At 45.7% G+C, this 21,572-nt stretch overlaps 1 protein-coding gene and 1 pseudogene across 2 annotated transcripts in view; one reads left to right on the top strand and one right to left on the bottom strand.

Moving 5' to 3' along the window:
• ATG2A (autophagy related 2A) overlaps positions 1–21,572 on the top strand; it is a 336,387-nt gene that overhangs the window by 60,549 nt on the left and 254,266 nt on the right. For both annotated transcript variants that reach the window (XM_063944836.1, XM_063944835.1), the window contains exons 7-11: positions 1,479–1,575; positions 8,528–8,689; positions 8,827–8,969; positions 17,745–17,829; positions 20,531–20,783. In XM_063944836.1, the coding sequence (XP_063800906.1) occupies positions 1,479–1,575; positions 8,528–8,689; positions 8,827–8,969; positions 17,745–17,829; positions 20,531–20,783 (740 nt within the window). The remainder of the gene's footprint in view (positions 1–1,478; positions 1,576–8,527; positions 8,690–8,826; positions 8,970–17,744; positions 17,830–20,530; positions 20,784–21,572) is intronic.
• LOC134971038 (U2 spliceosomal RNA) lies at positions 8,372–8,444 on the bottom strand (annotated as a pseudogene).

Below are 21,572 nucleotides of genomic sequence, written 5' to 3' on the forward strand. Positions count from 1 at the left end.
CTGCTTCTAAGCAGACTATTGCTCGTTGGATTTGTAGTACAATTCAGCTTGCACATTCTGTGGCAGGCCTGCCACAGCTAAAATCTGTAAAAGCCCGTTCCACAAGGAAAGTGGGCTCATCTTGGGCGGCTGCCCGAGGGGTCTCGGCTTTACAACTTTGCCGAGCAGCTACTTGGTCAGGGGCAAACACGTTTGCTAAATTCTACAAATTTGATACCCTGGCTGAAGAGGACCTGGAGTTCTCTCATTCGGTGCTGCAGAGTCATCTGCACTCTCCCGCCCGTTTGGGAGCTTTGGTATAATCCCCATGGTCCTTACGGAGTCCCCAGCATCCACTTAGGACGTTAGAGAAAATAAGAATTTACTTACCGATAATTCTATTTCTCATAGTCCGTAGTGGATGCTGGGCGCCCATCCCAAGTGCGGATTGTCTGCAATACTTGTACATAGTTATTGTTACAAAAATCGGGTTATTATTGTTGGGAGCCATCTTTTCAGAGGCTCCTCTGTTATCATACTGTTAACTGGGTTCAGATCACAGGTTATACGGTGTGATTGGTGTGGCTGGTATGAGTCTTACCCGGGATTCAAAATCCTTCCTTATTGTGTACGCTCGTCCGGGCACAGTATCCTAACTGAGGCTTGGAGGAGGGTCATAGGGGGAGGAGCCAGTGCACACCAGTTAGTCCTAAAGCTTTCTTTAGATGTGCCCAGTCTCCTGCGGAGCCGCTATTCCCCATGGTCCTTACGGAGTCCCCAGCATCCACTACGGACTATGAGAAATAGAATTATCGGTAAGTAAATTCTTATTTTTTCTCCCATCTTAGTATCAGGGCCTCAGCGCGTACATCTCATTTTGTCAAATGTAAACTGGCTTACGTAATAGAGGGCGAGAATGCAGGAGCACACGTAAAACACTGGCAAGACAGGCTAATACAGTAGTATTTGTAAATAATACAACATATAAGATAAACCTGAGGTCCTTGGTACACGTATTGCAATAAGAGCATGGCTCAGAGTTGTACTTACACCCAGTGCTTTGCGTACTTCTCCGGTGGTTATTGATCTGCGCAAGCTGCTGCTACACTTGCGGATTGGTGGATGCCATGACGGTCACAGCTGCAGCATAACTGGGGGCAAGCCGGTGGCTGCGTCTATGAGCATTTTATAAAACGGGGCATGTGAGGGTTCCTGGCCTCTGCTGCGTAATTACAATGAGTAAACTGAGGGTTACTTGGATGGCCAGATGATCTGATGCTGCCTCTTCACACTCAGCTGCTGTGATTTTAGCGTATAAGTCTGAATCCGGCTCATAGTACTCTATGCTGTATGGAAATTGAGACTCCGTAATGTATCCCCTCTGATAAAGTGAGGACAGTGTTTTCTTTCTATGTGTTTCTTATTTTTTTTGTGACACTGTGCCAGAGTGCCAGTCTCGTATTAGCATTTAAGTCCTGATTCATGTTTTCTATCTACAGATGGAGATTGATGGGAAGATCGGGTCTCTACACTTGTTCCTGAATCCATGTCAGATATCTAATTTGCAACTATTAATGGATGCCTTGAGTATTTCAGGTCAGTACAAAGGAATAATACCACCATTTGACTGTTTTTTTGTTTTATTGAAGCCCGGGGTGCGTGGCTTCATCACCCAGTGTCTGTGCAAAAACGTGCTGGGGGCATAGGACGTTGGACTCTCTCCAAAAGGAGAAGGGCCCCGTTATTCCTCAACCCCTCAGAGCCAAAAGGCCTACTGAGGGGAAAAAGGGACTGTGGGTCCCCCCTTGCCAAAGTGCAGGTGGACCCTCTGGTATCCCTAAGGTTGGCCGAACTTCCCCCTGGGGATCGAAACAGCCTCCAGCCCTCCCCAAAAGGAGAGGGTCTCGGCAACTAGGGGAGAGGGTGGCCCATAAGGGTCTCACCTAAACCCCGACAAAAAATGTGACACACACACAAAAAAACACAAAAAAGTGCAGTGTAGTGCAAAAAAGTGCAGCACACGTAAATAAATAAATAAATAAGCCCCAGCCAGAAGGACGGGGGAAAAGTAAAAGTTATCCTTGCCCTAGGCAAAAGACCAGGGCAAAGGAAAGTGGGTGCAGACAGGAAGGGTTGAAGTGCTCCATGCTAACGTGCCCTAGTGCAAAGGTGGTCCGAAGCCCCAGTGCATTCCAGGCACCCCTGTCTTTTCCAGTTCCAGGGGCACAGAACACCTCGATCTTCAGGCTGCTCCCGACCTCTCAGCCAGACCAAGCTTCATACTCACTCTGTGCCCGGGTCAACCCCCAGTACGAGAGTAGATACTAGACCAGGCTGTTTCATCCCCTTAGAAGGCAACAGATACTAAGCCCAGTTTTTCTTTATCATCCACTAGGGGTCACTGGAGTACTCTTGGGATATGGACGGGCTTCCGTAGGAACAGCACTGAATATTTAAATTTAGAACACTCCACCCCTCCATATCCCCGAGTACCTCTCAGTGTTTTTTCTGTGCTCGAAGTAGTAACAGCTATGTGACTCAGGTCACGATTACTATTGAAGAATTTTATTTTTATTTTTATTTGATATTTTTTCTATTTTACACATCCCTTTCCCCCTTCCAAGAGGCAGGGTCAGGGATAGTGCAGCTGCTGATAGCAGCAGGGGCGTGTCGGGCCTCTCTGAAAGAGCTCCCTCACAGCCACACACACTTCCTGCAGGCTGGCCGGCGCTTACTAAGAAGCCCCGTCGGAGCCTCTTCACAGATACCGACAAGCCAGTGGCAACTATTGCAGGTATGTGAGGGGGGTGAACGGGGCGGTCAGCTTCCGCTGCCGTCCCGACGTGTGGGGAAGGCGCTGGTGTCTTTCGGCTGTCTGCCGCCCGCCGCAGTTGCTCCGGCCGCCGGGTAACATAGCGCCCGCTGTCCTACACTGCTCCCGCGTCTCTGAAGTCGGGTCCGGCCGCCGCTTCTCCCGCTGCTCCGGCGCTTCTTACAGGGTACCCGTGTCTCTCAACGGGTCTGGCCGCCGCTTCTCCCGCACTTCCGGCCGCCGCTTGAACGCTGCTGCCCGTGTCTCATAGCGCTGACACGCGCTCCCAGGTCCCGGGGTGCCCGCTGCCCGCACTGCACATTATGGAGCAGATGCGAGGGGGGGGGGGAAAGGACAGCAGCAACAGGCTGTGGATAGTATAGCACATATATAAATATATAATGATGTTTATACTGACAGGGAGGGTGTTTTATAATGATTACACAGGCTGTTAATAATATCAATATGAAACTGCACTGTGATTATATGGATAAGCATGGCAGCCATTTTAACCATGCTTCCCTTGTCTTCCTGTTGTGATTCCAGAACGTTCCTGTCCTACATCTCTACTCCACCGGAGGCGCAGGGGTGTTAGTGGGAATTTGGGATCACATTTCATAGTATTGGCCACGTGTACTGCACTTGGCCAGATATATATACAGAGACACCTTACTGCTATTTTACTGAGTCGTGCAAGTGTCTGTTTTTTGTGTATTGTATTGTCTGTCGCCATAATGAGTAAGGCACCAGCAAAAACTAAAAAGCATAATTGCAAAGTCTGTAACAGTGTATTACCGGATGGATCTACCACATGTACAGTATGTTTTGTGAATTCGGTTCAGAATACCATTTCTGCTCCAGTTTTACAACCAATGTCCTCACCGGACCCTCCGTGGGGTATGTTAGTAAATGTACTAGATAGGTTACAATCAGAATTGACCGCCGCTCGTCAGGAGCGGGAAACGGTAAGATCTGAGTCTAGGGTGAGACCGCCAGAACTACCGGAGGCGTCTCAGCCTTGCGTAAGGTCCAAATCCATTTTGGGTAAACAGGATAAATTTCATATGTCTTATGATTTTCCAGTTTCTGCTATGTTGCACTCTGACGATTCCATGCCAGACCTCACGGAACAAAGTGGAGTGGAGTCAGATGGCGAGGATTTTAACAGTTCCGGCATTGATGATCTCATCAGAGCGGTACGTCAGTCTCTGAAGTTTACTGAAACTGAGGAGCCTCTCACAAATGATCAGGTCGTATTTACTAAACGACAAAAAACTCCAATAAGTTTTCCTGTGTCGGAATCTCTTAATCGGATGTTAGTAGAAACACGACAGAATCCAGATAAACGGTTTTCTATACCTCGCAGATTTAAGTCTAGTTACCCGTTTCCAGACTCGGTAACATGTACATGGGAGAATCCACCAATAGTTGATTCTTCAGTGTCAAAGCTTACCAAGAAATTAACCATACCAGTGCCAGCAGCTACTACGCTTAAAGACCCTTCAGATCGCAAGATAGAAACTATGCTAAAATCCATGTATGTAGCAGCAGGTGTGATGCTAAGACCTGGATTGGTTGGCATTTGGGTCACTAAGGCACTCATAATATGGCTTACAGAACTCAAATCTGCTTTACATGACGAAAATCTGATAATTCTTGTAAATCAAATGATTGAGGCGGTGGAGTATCTCTGTACAGCGTCTACTGACGTCTGTCAGCTCACTTCTCGTATTTCATCGTCGCTAGTTACGGCACGAAGAGCACTCTGGCTGCGTGCTTATCATGCGGAGGCAGAGGTCAAACGAGGTATAGAGGCGTTGCCTTACGATGGCAAGAAGTTGTTTGGTCCTGAATTGGACGCATGGATTGCTGAGGCTACGGGAGGTAAGTCTGTTTTCTTACCATTGCCTCCACCGGTATCAAGAAGAAGATACGCTGGACCTTCGTTCAAATCCTTTAGACCTCAGCCCTTTCGAGGACGTGGCAGAGGATCAGCCACGCCTGCTAGACGTGGTCGCGGACGTGGTTTCCAACAAACCAACACAACTCGCCAGGACGCTAAGGTTACCGACAAGCCAGTGGCATGACGGGCTACCAGCCCATCTCGGTTCTCCGATTGTGGGAGCACGCCTTCAGACGTTCCATTTGGCGTGGTTCCACACATCCGCTGATGGGTGGATCCGCAATTTAGTGTTAAAAGGTTACAAAATAGAGTTCGACTGTCTTCCGCCTCTGCGGTTTTTCAAGACAGGATTGCCTCTGTCGGATGACAAGAGGAGGGTTCTGCAAATTGCCATTCAGTCCCTACTGGATTCGGCAGTTTTGATTCCGGTCCCTGTACACCAACAGGGTCAGGGTTATTATTCAAGTCTTTTTGTGGTACCGAAGCCGGATGGCTCAGTCAGACCAATATTGAACTTAAAGGGTCTCAATCAGTACGTAACTTACTACAGATTCAAGATGGAGTCTCTGCGTTCGGTGATTGCGGGTTTAGAGCCAAAGGAATTTATGATTGCGCTAGACCTCAAGGATGCGTACTTACACATTCCAATTTGGCAGCCTCATCAGAAATTCTTACGGTTTGCAATACGCCAGAACCATTACCAGTTTCAGGCTCTACCGTTTGGCCTGTCATCAGCGCCTCGGGTATTCACCAAAGTGATGTCTGTCATGATAGCTCATCTCAGATCCCTGGGAGTGACAATAGTTCCATATTTAGACGATCTGCTCATCAAAGCTCCGTCTCAACAGATACTTCTCCAACATGCGCTGCTAACATACGAGGTACTGGTTCACCACGGTTGGATTGTCAACTTCAAAAAAATCACATCTAATTCCGTCTCAACGCCTTCAGTTCCTAGGTATGATTCTCGATACGGTCAATCAAAGAATTTACCTACCACAGCAGAAAGTACAAATTCTACGCCATCTAGTACAATTAGTGCTCAAGCCACGCACAGTGTCGGTACACTTGTGCATTCGCCTCTTAGGCACAATGGTGGCAGCTTTCGAGGCGCTTCAGTTCGGAAGATTTCACTCTCGTCCATTTCAGCTGAATGTGCTCGCCCAGTGGTCGGGCTCGCATCTGCAGATTCACCACAGGGTGAGGTTGTCGCCAAGGGCAAGAGTATCTCTGCTCTGGTGGCTCAAGGAACACAATTTAACCGCAGGAAGACGGTTCGGAGGCTGGAATTGGATAATTCTAACTACGGACGCCAGTCTCAGAGGTTGGGGAGCGGTAATTCAAAATTGTCAGCTCCAGGGTCTCTGGGCGGATCACGAAAAATTGCTGTCTATAAATGTCCTGGAACTCTGCGCAATTTACAATGCGCTACGACAAGCAGTGCACATGCTTCGCTCTCAGCCTGTCCAAGTGCAGTCAGACAATGCGACGGCGGTCGCATACATCAACAAACAAGGAGGAACGAGAAGCCGCATGGCAATGCGGGAAGTAGCTCGAATCCTCAATTGGGCGGAATGCCACCAGGTGATATTGTCGGCCGTGTTCATTCCGGGAGTGGACAACTGGGAAGCGGATTATCTCAGTCGTCGGGATTTTCATCCAGGCGAATGGGCATTAAATCCAGAAGTGTTTCACATGTTGGTTCAGCGATGGGGTTATCCTCAGGTGGACCTGATGGCGTCTCGACACAATCACCAAACGTTCCAGTATGTGTCCAGAACAAGAGATCCAAAGGCAGTGGTGGTGGATGCTCTCACTGTCGCGTGGCCGTACAGTTTTGTGTATCTGTTTCCACCGTTTCCGTTGCTCCCTCTGGTGCTAAAACGGATCAAAAGAGAGTCGGTCACAGTCATACTAGTGGCGCCTCATTGGCCTCGGAGAGCTTGGTTCTCGGATCTCCGAGGACTACTCGCAGACGATCCTTGGCCGCTCCCACTGCATCCAGACCTGTTACAACAGGGTCCGTTCCTTTACCCCGATTTAGCGCGGCTGCGTTTTTGACGGGGTGGCTGTTGAGACCGCCCTCTTAAGAAGAGAGGGCATTCCAGATTCGGTTATACCAACCATGTTACGAGCTAGGAAGCCGGTTACGGCAGCTCATTATTACAGAATATGGCGTGCCTATATAGGTTGGTGTGAAGCTCGGAAGTTTCCGACATCATCTTTCAAGTTATCCCGCCTTTTGTTATTTCTACAAACAGGGTTAGATGGAGGACTGCGTTTATCTACACTAAAGGTGCAGGTATCTGCTTTGTCAATTTACTTTCAAAGACGATTGGCTCTATTGCCGTCTATACGCACTTTTCTCCAAGGTGTCCTCAGAGTACAGCCTCCATTCATTCCACCTACAGCGCCATGGGACTTGAATCTGGTTTTAGAGTTCTTACAGTCTTCATATTTTGAACCCTTACAGCAAGTGGATATAAAGTTTCTCACTTGGAAAACAATTTTTCTTCTAGCCTTAGCTTCGGCAAGGCGTGTTTCGGATTTGGGTGCCTTGTCATGCAAGTCACCGTATTTGGTGTTTCATGATGACAGAGCGGAACTTCGGACGAATCCCGCTTTCTTACCAAAGGTAGTGTCATCTTTTCACATCAATCAACCAATAGTAGTTCCTGTGTTGACAGCACATTCTGGAACTCTGGATGTGATACGCGCATTACGCGTTTATGTATCCCGAACGTCTTCAGTTCATAAGACGGATACGTTGTTTGTTCTCTATGATGCGGCCAAGATGGGTTGGCCAGCATCTAAACAAACCTTATCCAGATGGATAAAACTGACCATACGTCAGGCTTACCTTCATGCTAGGTTACAACCGCCTACGTCAGTAACCGCTCATTCCACACGTTCTGTGGGAACTTCATGGGCAGCTGGTCGGGGAGCTTCTACGACGCAGCTTTGCCGTGCGGCTACATGGTCTTCAGTGCACACGTTTGTGCGCTTTTACAAGTTTGATACGTTTGCGGCATCAGCATCTAGCTTTGGCCGCCTAGTGTTACAAGTGCCAAACAGCTCTCCCGCCCACGGGGGAAGCTTTGGTACGTCCCAAGAGTACTCCAGTGACCCCTAGTGGATGATAAAGAAAATAGGATTTTGGTACTTACCAGGTAAATCCTTTTCTTTGAATCCATAGGGGGCACTGGACGCCCACCCAGAGCAGTTTTACCTAGTTGTGGTGAGTTCTGAGGATCTTATGGTAACACACTTTCACCGACTGGTTCAAATTACAAGTGCTGGTTAGGGTGTCAACTGTTTCGTTGTCAGTAACGTTATGTGTCAACTTCGTTATTGTCCATTATGTTATATGTAATACTCCATTGTCAACCTCTCTATAGTTCCTGTTCGGCTCAGTAAAAAACACTGAGAGGTACTCAGGGATATGGAGGGGTGGAGTGTTCTAAATTTAAATATTCAGTGCTGTTCCTACGGAAGCCTGTCCATATCCCAAGAGTACTCCAGTGCCCCCTATGGATTCAAAGAAAAGGATTTACCTGGTAAGTACCAAAATCCTATTTTCTCCACTCTCGACCAGAGGCATTGCCACACCCCGGCATGGTACTCCACAAGGTGTTTCTCCATTCCACACTAGGGACCTCTCACGCTCCCAGTGTAAGAACAGGTACTCCACCAAGTGTTTCCCTCGAGCAGGTACTACACTTGATCTTAGCCAAAAGGCCGAGAAGCCATTTGACTGTTACATGATCATTCCCCGGTTACTGAACAGTATATGCTAACAGTACTGATAGGAGCGTTTTTATTTTGTGTTGCAGAATCGAGCAGTATTAGGGAGAAGTTGCTAAAAAGTCGTCCTTTGGACATGGAGGATTTGAAGTTGATAGAACAGGATCTCAACCAGCAGCTGCACTCGGGACCTGGTTCACTGTTTATGCCAGATCCTGAACTTGTGCCTTTCCAGACTTTGGAGAATGGAGGTGAGGTTTTGACCCCAGCAGCCACCCTGCTAAGTGTCTGTTGGGGCTTTGTTTTCAACATAAAGGTTTAAAGGCAAAGCATAATAACACAATCAAAAGTGACATGTATTCTAAACTTGCATTGTTCCTCTTTGCAGATATGTTTTTCTCTATGGTAGCTATGACAAATAGTGTCAGTTCTGTCCGATCTACAACTGAGATGTCAGACGTGGATCTTGACTCTTCGATTTACAGTGATTACAGCAGCCATCAATTTCAGGGTCCAGCGTTTACTCCTGGGGTAAGAGCCATGCCATGAATATAGGTATACTGTACCCTACCGCTCCATCATCTACATGAATATATGTATACTGTAATCTACCGCTCCATCATCTGCATAAATATAGACTATGTAGACAAAAATGATTGGACACCCCCCTGCGCAAGTGAAATGGTGTTCCTGCAGCAGACACGTGTTTGTGAAGGTATAAAATAGGTAGAGGGGCACTGATTACATCATTTACTGACGAATTGGCTTGCCGGAAGGAGCTAACACAGGGGCAGATGTATTAACCTGGAGAAAGGCATAAGGAAGTGATAAATCAGTGATATGTGTAAGGTGATAAAGGCACCAGCCAATCGGCTCCAATATGTAAATTAACAGTTAGGATCTGATTGGCTGGTGCCTTTATCACCTTGCACTTCTCACTGGTTTATCACTTCCTTATGCCTTCTCCAGGTTAATACGTCTGCCCCTGAGTTTGAAAAGGGGATTATCATAGACTACACACTGTCATGTTTCCAGGGAGATGCTGGACTGGTATACAGAAAATTTGGTAAGCCGGATTGACTGGCCAGCTCCGAGTCTACATTTTAACCCCACTGAGAACCCCTGGGATGAATTGGAGCAACAGGTGCGTTGTAGACTGACCCGGCCTTCTTCAGTGTCACAGTTGGTCACTGTACTTAAGGTGGGATGGCACTGCTGTTGTCCAGGAATTTGTGGACTGTGCTCCAAGAAGGGTGTCTGTGGTAATCGCTGCATGTGGTGGACCTACAAAGTACTGATGTCCATAAAATCTTGTTGATCTATTTGATGTCAGTGTCCAATCACTTTTGTCTACATAGAATATGTGTGCTGTACTATACCGCTCCATCGTCTGCATGAATATATGAATGCTGTACTCTACTGCTCCATCTTCTGCCCTCAGCTGACAATAGTGCACCATGCTTTTATTTTATGAGCTGGCTTCTGTGCCTTTCCACAAAGCTTTTATTGCCAGTGTGGCAGCCCTCTCTAAGATGTTCGTATCTGGTCCCTTTGGGCTTAACATTTTTTCAGCAATTTTGATAGAGATGCACTTTACACGCACAGTCTCACTCCCTGACTTACTAATACCTGTTTTTACTTAATTAAAGGAAATGATCTATGTCCAGTAGGGCCTATGCATTCTTACTGATGTAGATAAGCAGTGTGGCTTGGATGGTGCGTTGCGTCGGCTTCCCTCGGAACCTTACTCCACTTTTTAAAATGTATTTGCTCTGTACCAGGACCTTGACATCATCTTGGCGGTTTAGCTAGGTTGAGGGATGCGTTTCCTAATTTGAAACGTTCTTTTGTTTTCCAGTCCTGTGTTAAAGTAAATAGTTGGTTTAATATGTCCTGTATGGACATGCACCTTAAGATATTGTGTAGGCCTATTATACCCTCAAATTAAAATATCTAATTCAGGCATGTCCAAACTGCGGCCCTCCAGATGTTGAGAAACTACACATCCCAGCATGCCCTGAGCCAGCTTTAGCATTCTCTGACAGCAAAACTATGTCGGGGCATGCTGGGATATGTAGTTTCACAACAGCTGGAGGACCGCAGTTTGGACATGCCTGATCTAATTGTTGCAACTTTTTTATTCATTATAACTGTGTCTCACCTGTTGAATATATGACACCGTTTATGGTGCTGCTCTAGAGTTTGAATTTTCTGGAATAATATTCAGCAATACATTACACACACACTGAAAATCCCACTTATGATCACTGAAGACTGGGCATTTTGGAATGTTTACCCTGACTTGTTATTACCAATTATTTATATAGCGCACACATATTCCGCAGCGCTGTGGCCATTCACATCAGTCCCTATTTTCCCATCAGTGTATATTCCCTACCACATGTAAATGCACACAAACCTACCAGTTCATTGGACTGTGTAAGGAAATTAGAGTACGCAGAGCAAACACACACAACCATGGGGGAAGATTAGGGCTGTGGTGGGAACAAACCCCATGACCTCAGAACTGTGAGGCAGTAATTCTAACCATTACGCCATCTGTGAACATACAAACTAGGAAAATACTGTACATTTACGGCAAGGCAGTGACTATGCAACTGACTAAAGCGACAGAAAAGAGAACATAATGGGCCTGATTCTGAAGGCTTCATATGCAATAGAATCCGTTACTGCTCATGCGTCCCAGGCTGCATGTGTGCCTTTGGAACCATACGCCTGATTCAGAGATGCGTGAATCTCAGCCGCTTGACTGCAAATGTAAAATAGGAGTTTCTGGGTGGCAACAGTGCGAGCACACTCAAAGGTGTGTCCTTGGCATGTAAGTGACTTTATTCACTATTCTGAGTCATGCATAATTCATTCTGGACACCAAACTCAGATGGATCTTTGTACCTAGCATAAAGTAGGTGTATGGGCCTGTAACAGTGATAACTGCTGATCTTACGTACAGCATAATGTTTACTGGTGAGATGCGTACACATCAGGCCTATCGTCTCATTAGCATTCTGTTTGCAATCTACATTCAGAATGCCGCTGTATTTGGACCTGCATACAACTTCTAATCGACCCGATATTCATAATGTGAATGCTATAAGAGGCAGGGAAATGTTGGTAACACAGTAGCACTGCTAGTCCTGTCTGAATCCAGAAAATGTCTATTGACCAGTTGAAATTGATTTACATTGAATATTAAGCCTTTCTCATCTGAAAAGGACTTCCCATGGCACCACTAAGACTTTCCAGACCAGAGGGCAATGCAAGAGATACCTGTAACAGAAGCAGCTGTATTAGATCTAGTTTACACTGAACTGAATCTACTGTTGATGTCAAATCTAAATAAATAAAATATCATAACTGTACAGTATATTTCTCTATCGTCCTAGTGGATGCTGGGGTTCCTGAAAGGACCATGGGGAATAGCGGCTCCGCAGGAGACAGGGCACAAAAAGTAAAGCTTTTCCAGATCAGGTGGTGTGCACTGGCTCCTCCCCCTATGACCCTCCTCCAGACTCCAGTTAGATTTTTGTGCCCGGCCGAGAAGGGTGCAATCTAGGTGGCTCTCCTAAAGAGCTGCTTAGAAAAAGTTTAGCTAGGTTTTTTATTTTACAGTGATTCCTGCTGGCAACAGGATCACTGCAGCGAGGGACTGAGGGGAGAAGGAGTCAACTCACCTGCGTGCAGGATGGATTGGCTTCTTGGCTACTGGACATCAAGCTCCAGAGGGACGATCACAGGTACAGCCTGGATGGTCACCGGAGCCGCGCCGCCGGCCCCCTTGCAGATGCTGAAGTCAGAAGAGGTCCAGAATCGGCGGCTGAAGACTCCTGCAGTCTTCTTAAGGTAGCGCACAGCACTGCAGCTGTGCGCCATTTTCCTCTCAGCACACTTCACACGCGGTCACTGAGGGTGCAGGGCGCTGGGGGGGGGGGCGCCCTGGGAGGCAAATGTAACCTATATAAAGGCTAAAAATACCTCACATATAGCCCCCAGAGGCTATATGGAGATATTTAACCCCTGCCTGATTTCTCTAAATAGCGGGAGACGAGCCCGCCAGAAAAGGGGCGGGGCCTATCTCCTCAGCACACGGCGCCATTTCCTCTCACAGCTCCGCTGGTCAGGACGGCTCCCAAGTCTCTCCCCTGCACTGCACTACAGAAACAGGGTAAAACAGAGAGGGGGGGCAAATTTATGGCGATATTTTGATATAACAAAGCAGCTATAAGGGAGCACTTATTATAAGGCTATCCCTGATATATATATATAGCGCTTTTGGTGTGTGCTGGCAAACTCTCCCTCTGTCTCCCCAAAGGGCTAGTGGGTCCTGTCTTCGTTAGGAGCATTCCCTGTGTGTCTGCTGTGTGTCGGTACGTGTGTGTCGACATGTATGAGGACGATATTGGCGTGGAGGCGGAGCAATTGCCAAATATGAGGATGTCACCCCCTAGGGAGTCGACACCAGAATGGATGCCTTTATTTATGGAACTACGGGATAGTGTCAACACGCTAAAGCAGTCGTTTGACGACATGAGACGGCCGGACAATCAATTAGTGCCTGTCCAGGCGACTCAAACACCGTCAGGGGCTGTGAAACGCCCTTTGCCTCAGTCGGTCGACACAGACCCAGACACAGGCGATGACTCCAGTGGTGACGGTGACGAATCAACCGTATTTTCCAGTAGGGCCACACGTTATATGATTTTGGCAATGAAGGAGGCGTTACATTTAGCTGATACTACAGGTACCACTAAACAGGGTATTATGTGGGGTGTGAAAAAACTACCTATAGTTTTTCCTGAATCAGAAGAATTAAATGACGTGTGTAATGAAGCGTGGGTTGCCCCTGATAAAAAGCTGATAATTTCAAAGAAATTATTGGCATTATACCCTTTCCCGCCAGAGGTTAGGGAGCGCTGGGAAACACCTCCTAGGGTGGACAAGGCGCTAACACGCTTATCTAAACAAGTGGCGTTACCCTCTCCTGAGACGGCCGCACTTAAAGATCCATCAGATAGGAGGATGGAAAATATCCAAAAAAGTATATACACACATGCAGGTGTTATACTACGACCAGCTATAGCGACTGCCTGGATGTGCAGTGCTGGGGTAGTTTGGTCAGAGTCCCTGATTGAAAATATTGATACCCTGGACAGGGACAATATTTTACTGTCGTTAGAACAAATAAAGGATGCATTTCTTTATATGCGTGATGCACAGAGGGATATCTGCACACTGGCATCACGGGTAAGTGCTATGTCCATTTCGGCCAGAAGAACTTTATGGACGCGACAGTGGACAGGCGATGCGGATTCAAAACGGCATATGGAAGTTTTGCAGTATAAAGGGGAGGAGTTATTTGGAGTCGGTCTATCAGATTTGGTGGCCACGGCTACAGCCGGGAAATCCACCTTTCTACCTCAAGTCACTCCCCAACAGAAAAAGGCACCGACCTTTCAACCGCAGCCCTTTCGTTCCTTTAAAAATAAGAGAGCAAAGGGCTATTCATATCTGCCACGAGGCAGAGGTCGAGGGAAGAGACAGCAACAGGCAGCTCCTTCTCAGGAACAGAAGCCCTCCCCGGCTTCTACAAAAGCCTCAGCATGACGCTGGGGCTTCTCAAGCGGACTCGGGGACGGTGGGGGGTCGTCTCAAAAATTACAGCGCGCAGTGGGCTCACTCGCAAGTAGATCCCTGGATCCTGCAGATAATATCTCAGGGGTACAGGTTGGAATTAGAGACAGATCCACCTCGCCGTTTCCTGAAGTCTGCTTTACCAACGTCCCCCTCCGAAAGGGAGACGGTTTTGGAAGCCATTCACAAGCTGTACTCTCAGCAGGTGATAGTCAAGGTACTTCTTCTACAACAAGGGAAGGGGTATTATTCCACTCTTTTTGTGGTACCGAAGCCGGATGGCTCGGTAAGGCCTATTCTAAATCTGAAGTCCTTGAACCTGTACATAAAGAAGTTCAAGATGGAATCACTCAGAGCAGTGATAGCGAACCTGGAAGAGGGGGACTTTATGGTATCCTTGGACATCAAGGATGCGTATCTCCACGTTCCAATTTACCCCTCACACCAGGGGTACCTCAGGTTCGTTGTACAAAACTGTCACTATCAGTTTCAGACGCTGCCGTTCGGATTGTCCACGGCACCTCGGGTCTTTACAAAGGTAATGGCCGAGATGATGATTCTTCTTCGAAGAAAAGGCGTATTAATTATCCCATACTTGGACGATCTCCTAATAAGGGCAAGGTCCAGAGAACAGCTAGAGATGGGATTAGCACTGTCTCAAGAAGTGCTAAAACAGCACGGGTGGATTCTGAATATTCCAAAATCCCAGTTAATGCCGACAACTCGTCTGCTGTTTCTAGGGATGATTCTGGACACGGTTCAGAAAAAGGTTTTTCTCCCGGAGGAAAAAGCCAAGGAGTTATCCGAGCTTGTCAGGAACCTCCTAAAACCAGGAAAGGTGTCTGTACATCAATGCACAAGAGTCCTGGGAAAAATGGTGGCTTCTTACGAAGCAATTCCATTCGGCAGATTCCACGCAAGAATTTTCCAAAGGGATCTGTTGGACAAATGGTCAGGGTCGCATCTTCAGATGCACCTACGGATAACCCTGTCTCCAAGGACAAGGGTGTCTCTTCTGTGGTGGTTGCAGAGTCCTCATCTATTGGAGGGCCGCAGATTCGGCATACAGGATTGGATCCTGGTGACCACGGACGCCAGCCTGAGAGGCTGGGGAGCAGTCACACAAGGAAGAAACTTCCAGGGAGTATGGACGAGCCTGGAAACGTCTCTTCACATAAACATTCTGGAACTAAGAGCAATATACAATGCTCTAAGCCAGGCAGAACCTCTGCTTCAAGGAAAACCGGTGTTGATCCAGTCGGACAACATCACGGCAGTCGCCCATGTGAACAGACAGGGCGGCACAAGAAGCAGGAGTGCAATGGCAGAAGCTGCAAGGATTCTTCGCTGGGCAGAGAATCATGTGATAGCACTGTCAGCAGTGTTCATCCCGGGAGTGGACAACTGGGAAGCAGACTTCCTCAGCAGACACGATCTTCACCCGGGAGAGTGGGGACTTCATCCAGAAGTCTTCCACATGCTGGTAACCCGTTGGGAAAGACCAATGGTGGACATGATGGCGTCTCGCCTCAACAAAAAACTGGACAGGTATTGCGCCAGGTCAAGAGATCCGCAGGCAATAGCTGTGGACGCGCTGGTAACGCCTTGGGTGTACCAGTCGGTGTATGTGTTTCCTCCTCTGCCTCTCATACCAAAAGTATTGAGAATTATACGGCAAAGAGGCGTGAGAACGATACTAGTGGTTCCGGATTGGCCAAGAAGGACTTGGTACCCGGAACTTCAAGAGATGATCACGGAAGATCCGTGGCCTCTACCTCTAAGGAGGGACTTGCTTCAGCAGGGTCCCTGTCTGTTTCAAGACTTACCGCGGCTGCGTTTGACGGCATGGCGGTTGAACGCCGGATCCTAAAGGAAAAAGGCATGCCGGAAGAAGTCATTCCTACTTTGATTAAAGCAAGGAAGGAAGTAACCGTGCAACATTATCACCGAATTTGGCGAAAATATGTTGCGTGGTGCGAAGATCGGAGTGCTCCGACGGAGGAATTTCAACTGGGTCGATTCCTACATTTCCTGCAATCAGGATTGTTTATGGGTCTCAAATTGGGATCTATTAAGGTTCAAATTTCGGCCCTGTCGATTTTCTTTCAAAAAGAATTGGCTTCAGTCCCTGAAGTCCAGACCTTTGTTAAGGGAGTGCTGCATATACAGCCTCCTGTGGTGCCTCCAGTGGCACCGTGGGATCTCAGTGTGGTTTTGGACTTTCTAAAATCTCATTGGTTTGAACCACTAAAAAAGGTGGATTTGAAATATCTCACATGGAAAGTGACCATGCTTCTAGCCCTGGCTTCGGCCAGGAGAGTGTCAGAACTGGCAGCTTTATCTTACAAAAGCCCATATCTGATTTTCCATTCGGACAGGGCAGAACTGCGGACTCGTCCGCATTTTCTCCCTAAGGTGGTGTCAGCATTTCATCTGAACCAGCCTATTGTAGTGCCTGCGGCTACAAGTGACTTGGAGGACTCCAAGTTACTGGACGTTGTCAGAGCATTAAAAATATATATTGCAAGGACAGCTGGAGTCAGAAAATCTGACTCGTTGTTTATATTGTATGCACCCAACAAGATGGGTGCTCCTGCGTCTAAGCAGACGATTGCTCGTTGGATCTGTAGCACAATCCAACTTGCACATTCTGTGGCAGGCCTGCCACAGCCTAAATCTGTAAAGGCCCACTCCACAAGGAAGGTGGGCTCATCTTGGGCGGCTGCCCGAGGGGTCTCGGCATTACAACTTTGCCGAGCAGCTACGTGGTCAGGGGAGAACACGTTTGTAAAATTTTACAAATTTGATACTCTGGCTAAGGAGGACCTGGAGTTCTCTCATTCGGTGCTGCAGAGTCATCCGCACTCTCCCGCCCGTTTGGGAGCTTTGGTATAATCCCCATGGTCCTTTCAGGAACCCCAGCATCCACTAGGACGATAGAGAAAATAAGATTTTACTTACCGATAAATCTATTTCTCGGAGTCCGTAGTGGATGCTGGGCGCCCATCCCAAGTGCGGATTATCTGCAATAATTGTACATAGTTATTGTTAACTAATTCGGGTTATTGTTGAAGGAAGCCATCTTTCAGAGGCTCCGCTGTTATCATACTGTTAACTGGGTTTAGATCACAAGTTGTACGGTGTGATTGGTGTGGCTGGTATGAGTCTTACCCGGGATTCAAAATCCTCCCTTATTGTGTACGCTCGTCCGGGCACAGTACCTAACTGGAGTCTGGAGGAGGGTCATAGGGGGAGGAGCCAGTGCACACCACCTGATCTGGAAAAGCTTTACTTTTTGTGCCCTGTCTCCTGCGGAGCCGCTATTCCCCATGGTCCTTTCAGGAACCCCAGCATCCACTACGGACTCCGAGAAATAGATTTATCGGTAAGTAAAATCTTATTATTAGCCCATATAGCAGAGGGTGCAGGAACCAAATTAGTATACTGTAGCAACAGGAAAAATCCAGCATTCCAATATCATCAGTTGCATAATCACACGCAGAAATAGCTACGTCTCAGACCACAAATGTCTTATAATACTAGATGATACTGTAGTACCATTCATTTTCTCTTGCTACTATAGATAAATATATATATCATTTATAGATAGATCAATTGTGACATTCTATTCTGTTTACATATTGGCTCTTCTTTCAGTTAATGATGAACAGCCCTAGACAATATGGAAATTCACCATTTTCCGCCACCATCCCACCACTGCAAAACCTCAACAAAATACAAGGTGAGATCTGCTGGATACTTTTTTCTTTTTTACTGTTCATTTACTTTGTTAATGTATAAGGAGACCATTGGTAGTTGCATCATGCAACAGTGATCGGTTATTATTAGAACATATGGGGCCAGATATAATGGCTTGCGAGATGGCCGGAGCCCTGATACCCAGGCCAAACTTGTTACGTTTTTTTTTAAAGCAGCAAACGCTTACAAGGCAAAATCTGGTTGGTTTTGGCTTGTAAACGTTTACTGCGTTAAAAAAAACGTACGTGTTCGGCCGGAGTCTTTTATATATTGGCAACAGGGTCATATATAACTTGACACTGTTATATGCGTCCTGACGAAAAGGCCTGCGAGCCTTGAAACGTTGACACAGATGAGTATCTACTAAAGAATCTTTTTCACATGTTTATTGGAGTGCCGCCCTTTTCTTATTTATAAGAAACCAGCTGACTATATATATATATATATATATATATATATATATATATATATATATATATATACAATATCCTCATCTTGCTCATATATATGCTAAGTGCACACAGAAGATTTTCCACTTTTTATGAATGATGGTGTCATTCATTATTTTTTATTTGTGGGATATTATTTTGGTGGCATATAACTGGAATAGTCTTATAGATTCGGACACTGCAGGGCTGCCTGAGAGCTAGAGCTGTCAGGGAAGCTCCAGCACCACCACCATGCTGCCCTTCTCTGCTGGATTCTCTATTGGAGCCTGTGTCTTTGCGACTTTTATTAGTAAATCCCCCTCCCAAAAGAATCCTTATTTCCCATTATAGTGGCCACAATTTATAATACAGGTTGAGTATCCCATATCCAAATATTCCGAAATACGGAATATTCCGAAATACGGACTTTTTTGAGTGAGAGTGAGATAGTGAAACCTTTGTTTTTTGATGGCTCAATGTATACAAACTTTGTTTAATACACAAAGCTATTAAAAATATTGTATTAAATGACCTTCAGGCTGTGTGTATAAGGTGTATATGAAATATAAATGAATTGTGTGAATGTAGATACACTTTGTTCACTGCAGAAAGTCACAAAAAATATTGGTTAAAATTACCTTCCGGCTGTGTGTATAAGGTGTATATGTAACATAAATGCATTCTGTGCTTAGATTTAGGTCCCATCACCATGATATCTCATTATGGTATGCAATTATTCCAAAATACGGAAAAATCCGATATCCAAAATACCTCTGGTCCCAAGCATTTTGGATAAGGGATACTCAACCTGTAAATACGCCCCCTAGTATGGTCCGAGCTTGAGCAGTAGAATTTTTTAAGGTCAGATAGAAAGTACTGGTTATGATGCTAATATGGTAGTATGGATACTGTAGCTCGGATGCTATCTCAAAACATCTGAGTGACATCAGCTCTGTGGTGTTATTTGCCAGTGATGGTCTGTGACAGTGCTCCTATCATATCAACATGTATATAAAATACCACAAGCTTGTTGAGTCTATAGCAGTGGTTTGCTGCTTTCTGATAAAGTTATCAAGGTTTGTCCCATTCCTGAATTCCATGAGGATGCCAGACAGAATGGTGGTGTAAATGTAGTGTGCTAACAGTTTGGTGCCAGTAGGGGAAAGTAGCTGGAGCCAGTATTGCAGTCCCCTGAGGTGCAGTTCAGTAGCAAGTAATGGCATAGTTAGAGTATATACAGGAAGGTACAGGTGATCCTGGGTCTATGCGTTATCCAGGCTACTATTAGTCCATGGACAATCTATGTTGAGTTGGTCTCCAAGAATAACAAGACTGGCCCCAGCTGAATTATGTAATCTAACGCCTATTCTCTGCCCTTTGTTTATGCTCTGTTATACGGTTTGGCCAGAGCAAATTATTTTTCCTCTACAGATTCCAGTAATGCATAATAGCAGATCACATTTACCTAAGACGTTTAAGAACCGTAAACTTTCTCCACCCTGTTACGCTTGTCAGAGTCTAAAATTATACCATTTGGGCTAAAAATTTGCCATCCGCTTCCGCCTGGTTGTCCACCTATTTGGAAGCATGGGTGGGTATACCACCATCACTGATTAAAGTGTTCTATGTGAGAACAAGATCCAACATTCACTTGCAAGATAAGGGAAACAGCTTGGTTTGGTTAAATGTTTATAGGGCAGGATTACTCCCTGCTGTCCTCTTTGTATTAAACTGTGTGTTAATGGGAAAAACTACTTTTATGTATTGTGTGTGTGCAACATTGACTACTACAGGTTGAGTATCCCTTATCCAAAATGCTTGGGACCAGAAGTGTTTTGGATATCGGATTTTTATGTATTTTGGAATAATTGCATACCATAATGAGATATTATGGTGATGAGACCCAAGTCTAAGCACAGAATACATTTATGTTACATATACACCTTATACACACAGCCTGAGGGTCATTTTAGCCAATATTTTTTATAACTTTGTGCATTAAACAAAATGTGTGTACATTAACACAATTCATTTATGTTTCATATACACCTTATACACACACAGCCTGGGGGTCATTTAATACAATATTTTTAATAACTGTGTGTATTAAACAAAGTTTGTGTACACTGAGCCATCAGAAAACAAAGGTTTCACCATCTCACTCTCACTCAAAAAATTCCGTATTTCGGAATATTCCGTATTTCGGAATATTTGGATACAAAGGTAAGTTCTTACCATAAATCTCCTTTTTGGCAGGTAAACAGTCTTCCACTGCTCTTCTGGAGCCGCTGAAACCTGAGATGTTTATGAAGCTGACAGTGGGTGGCCTTACCATCACTGTGCCCCACATTCCTTCTGAAGCCAGTGCCCTGCAGGATCCAGCTTGTCGAGAAGCAGCTAATCACTTTTTTAAGGAGTTGGGGTATTTCAAAGACGCAGCGTTCAGTGGGCGAGACTTTGGTCATCTTCGAGAGCATTTCCAAAAGGCTTGCCAGCTGAGCAGTGTCAGGTAAGAGAATAGCTTAAATGTGCTGTGTGAGGCTCATTTAGAATTGGACGTGTTTATGTCAAAAACACAGGCATAATTACAATGTGAATTTACATATTGAACTATATATCTTTGACAATTGTATGCATGAAAATACGTTTGATGTGTATCATCGTGCAGCAACATACTGTATGTAAGATGGCATTGATCCTCACCATCAAAAGGAATAGCCCATAAGAAAATCAGGCCTGCAAAATAATTTATCCACCTCATTTGAAAACCCTAGGCCCTCTTCCCACTCCTTTACCTGTTGGGACTTTTAGTGTACCAGGAAATAGTAACTACAGAAAGCATTTCTTATTGTTATCTACTGATAGCTACTCTGATCAGTCTGAATTCACTTTGTAATGCAGCATGGTTACCTAGAATTAGTTCATTTTGCATTAGGCAATCTTGTCTGACTAGTAAATACAGATTAGGCAAAGAACTCGCAAGAAGTCATGCGGGAAAACCAGACTCTGTTAGGAATAATTTATATATATGATGTGATTAGGAATGAGAAGGTGGGAGATGCAAATCAGAACTAGGGGTGAATGGTGGGTAAAGAACATGAAGGCTAGGAAAGTGTTTGTTTTTGCTCTTAAAATGTTAATCGTACTGAAGGAAATCTGAGTGATCCCTATGCAAGAAAAATAATAATAAAATCTTCCCCTTTTATACTTTAATGTACTGGTGATTCAACAAAAGTCAGTTGACAAAAGACTGCATTGCATCCAATAATTTCAAGTCTCAAACAAGTCTTCACAATGT

Source organism: Pseudophryne corroboree, chromosome 11 (assembly GCF_028390025.1).
Source record: "Pseudophryne corroboree isolate aPseCor3 chromosome 11, aPseCor3.hap2, whole genome shotgun sequence".
Lineage (NCBI taxonomy): Eukaryota > Metazoa > Chordata > Amphibia > Anura > Myobatrachidae > Pseudophryne > Pseudophryne corroboree.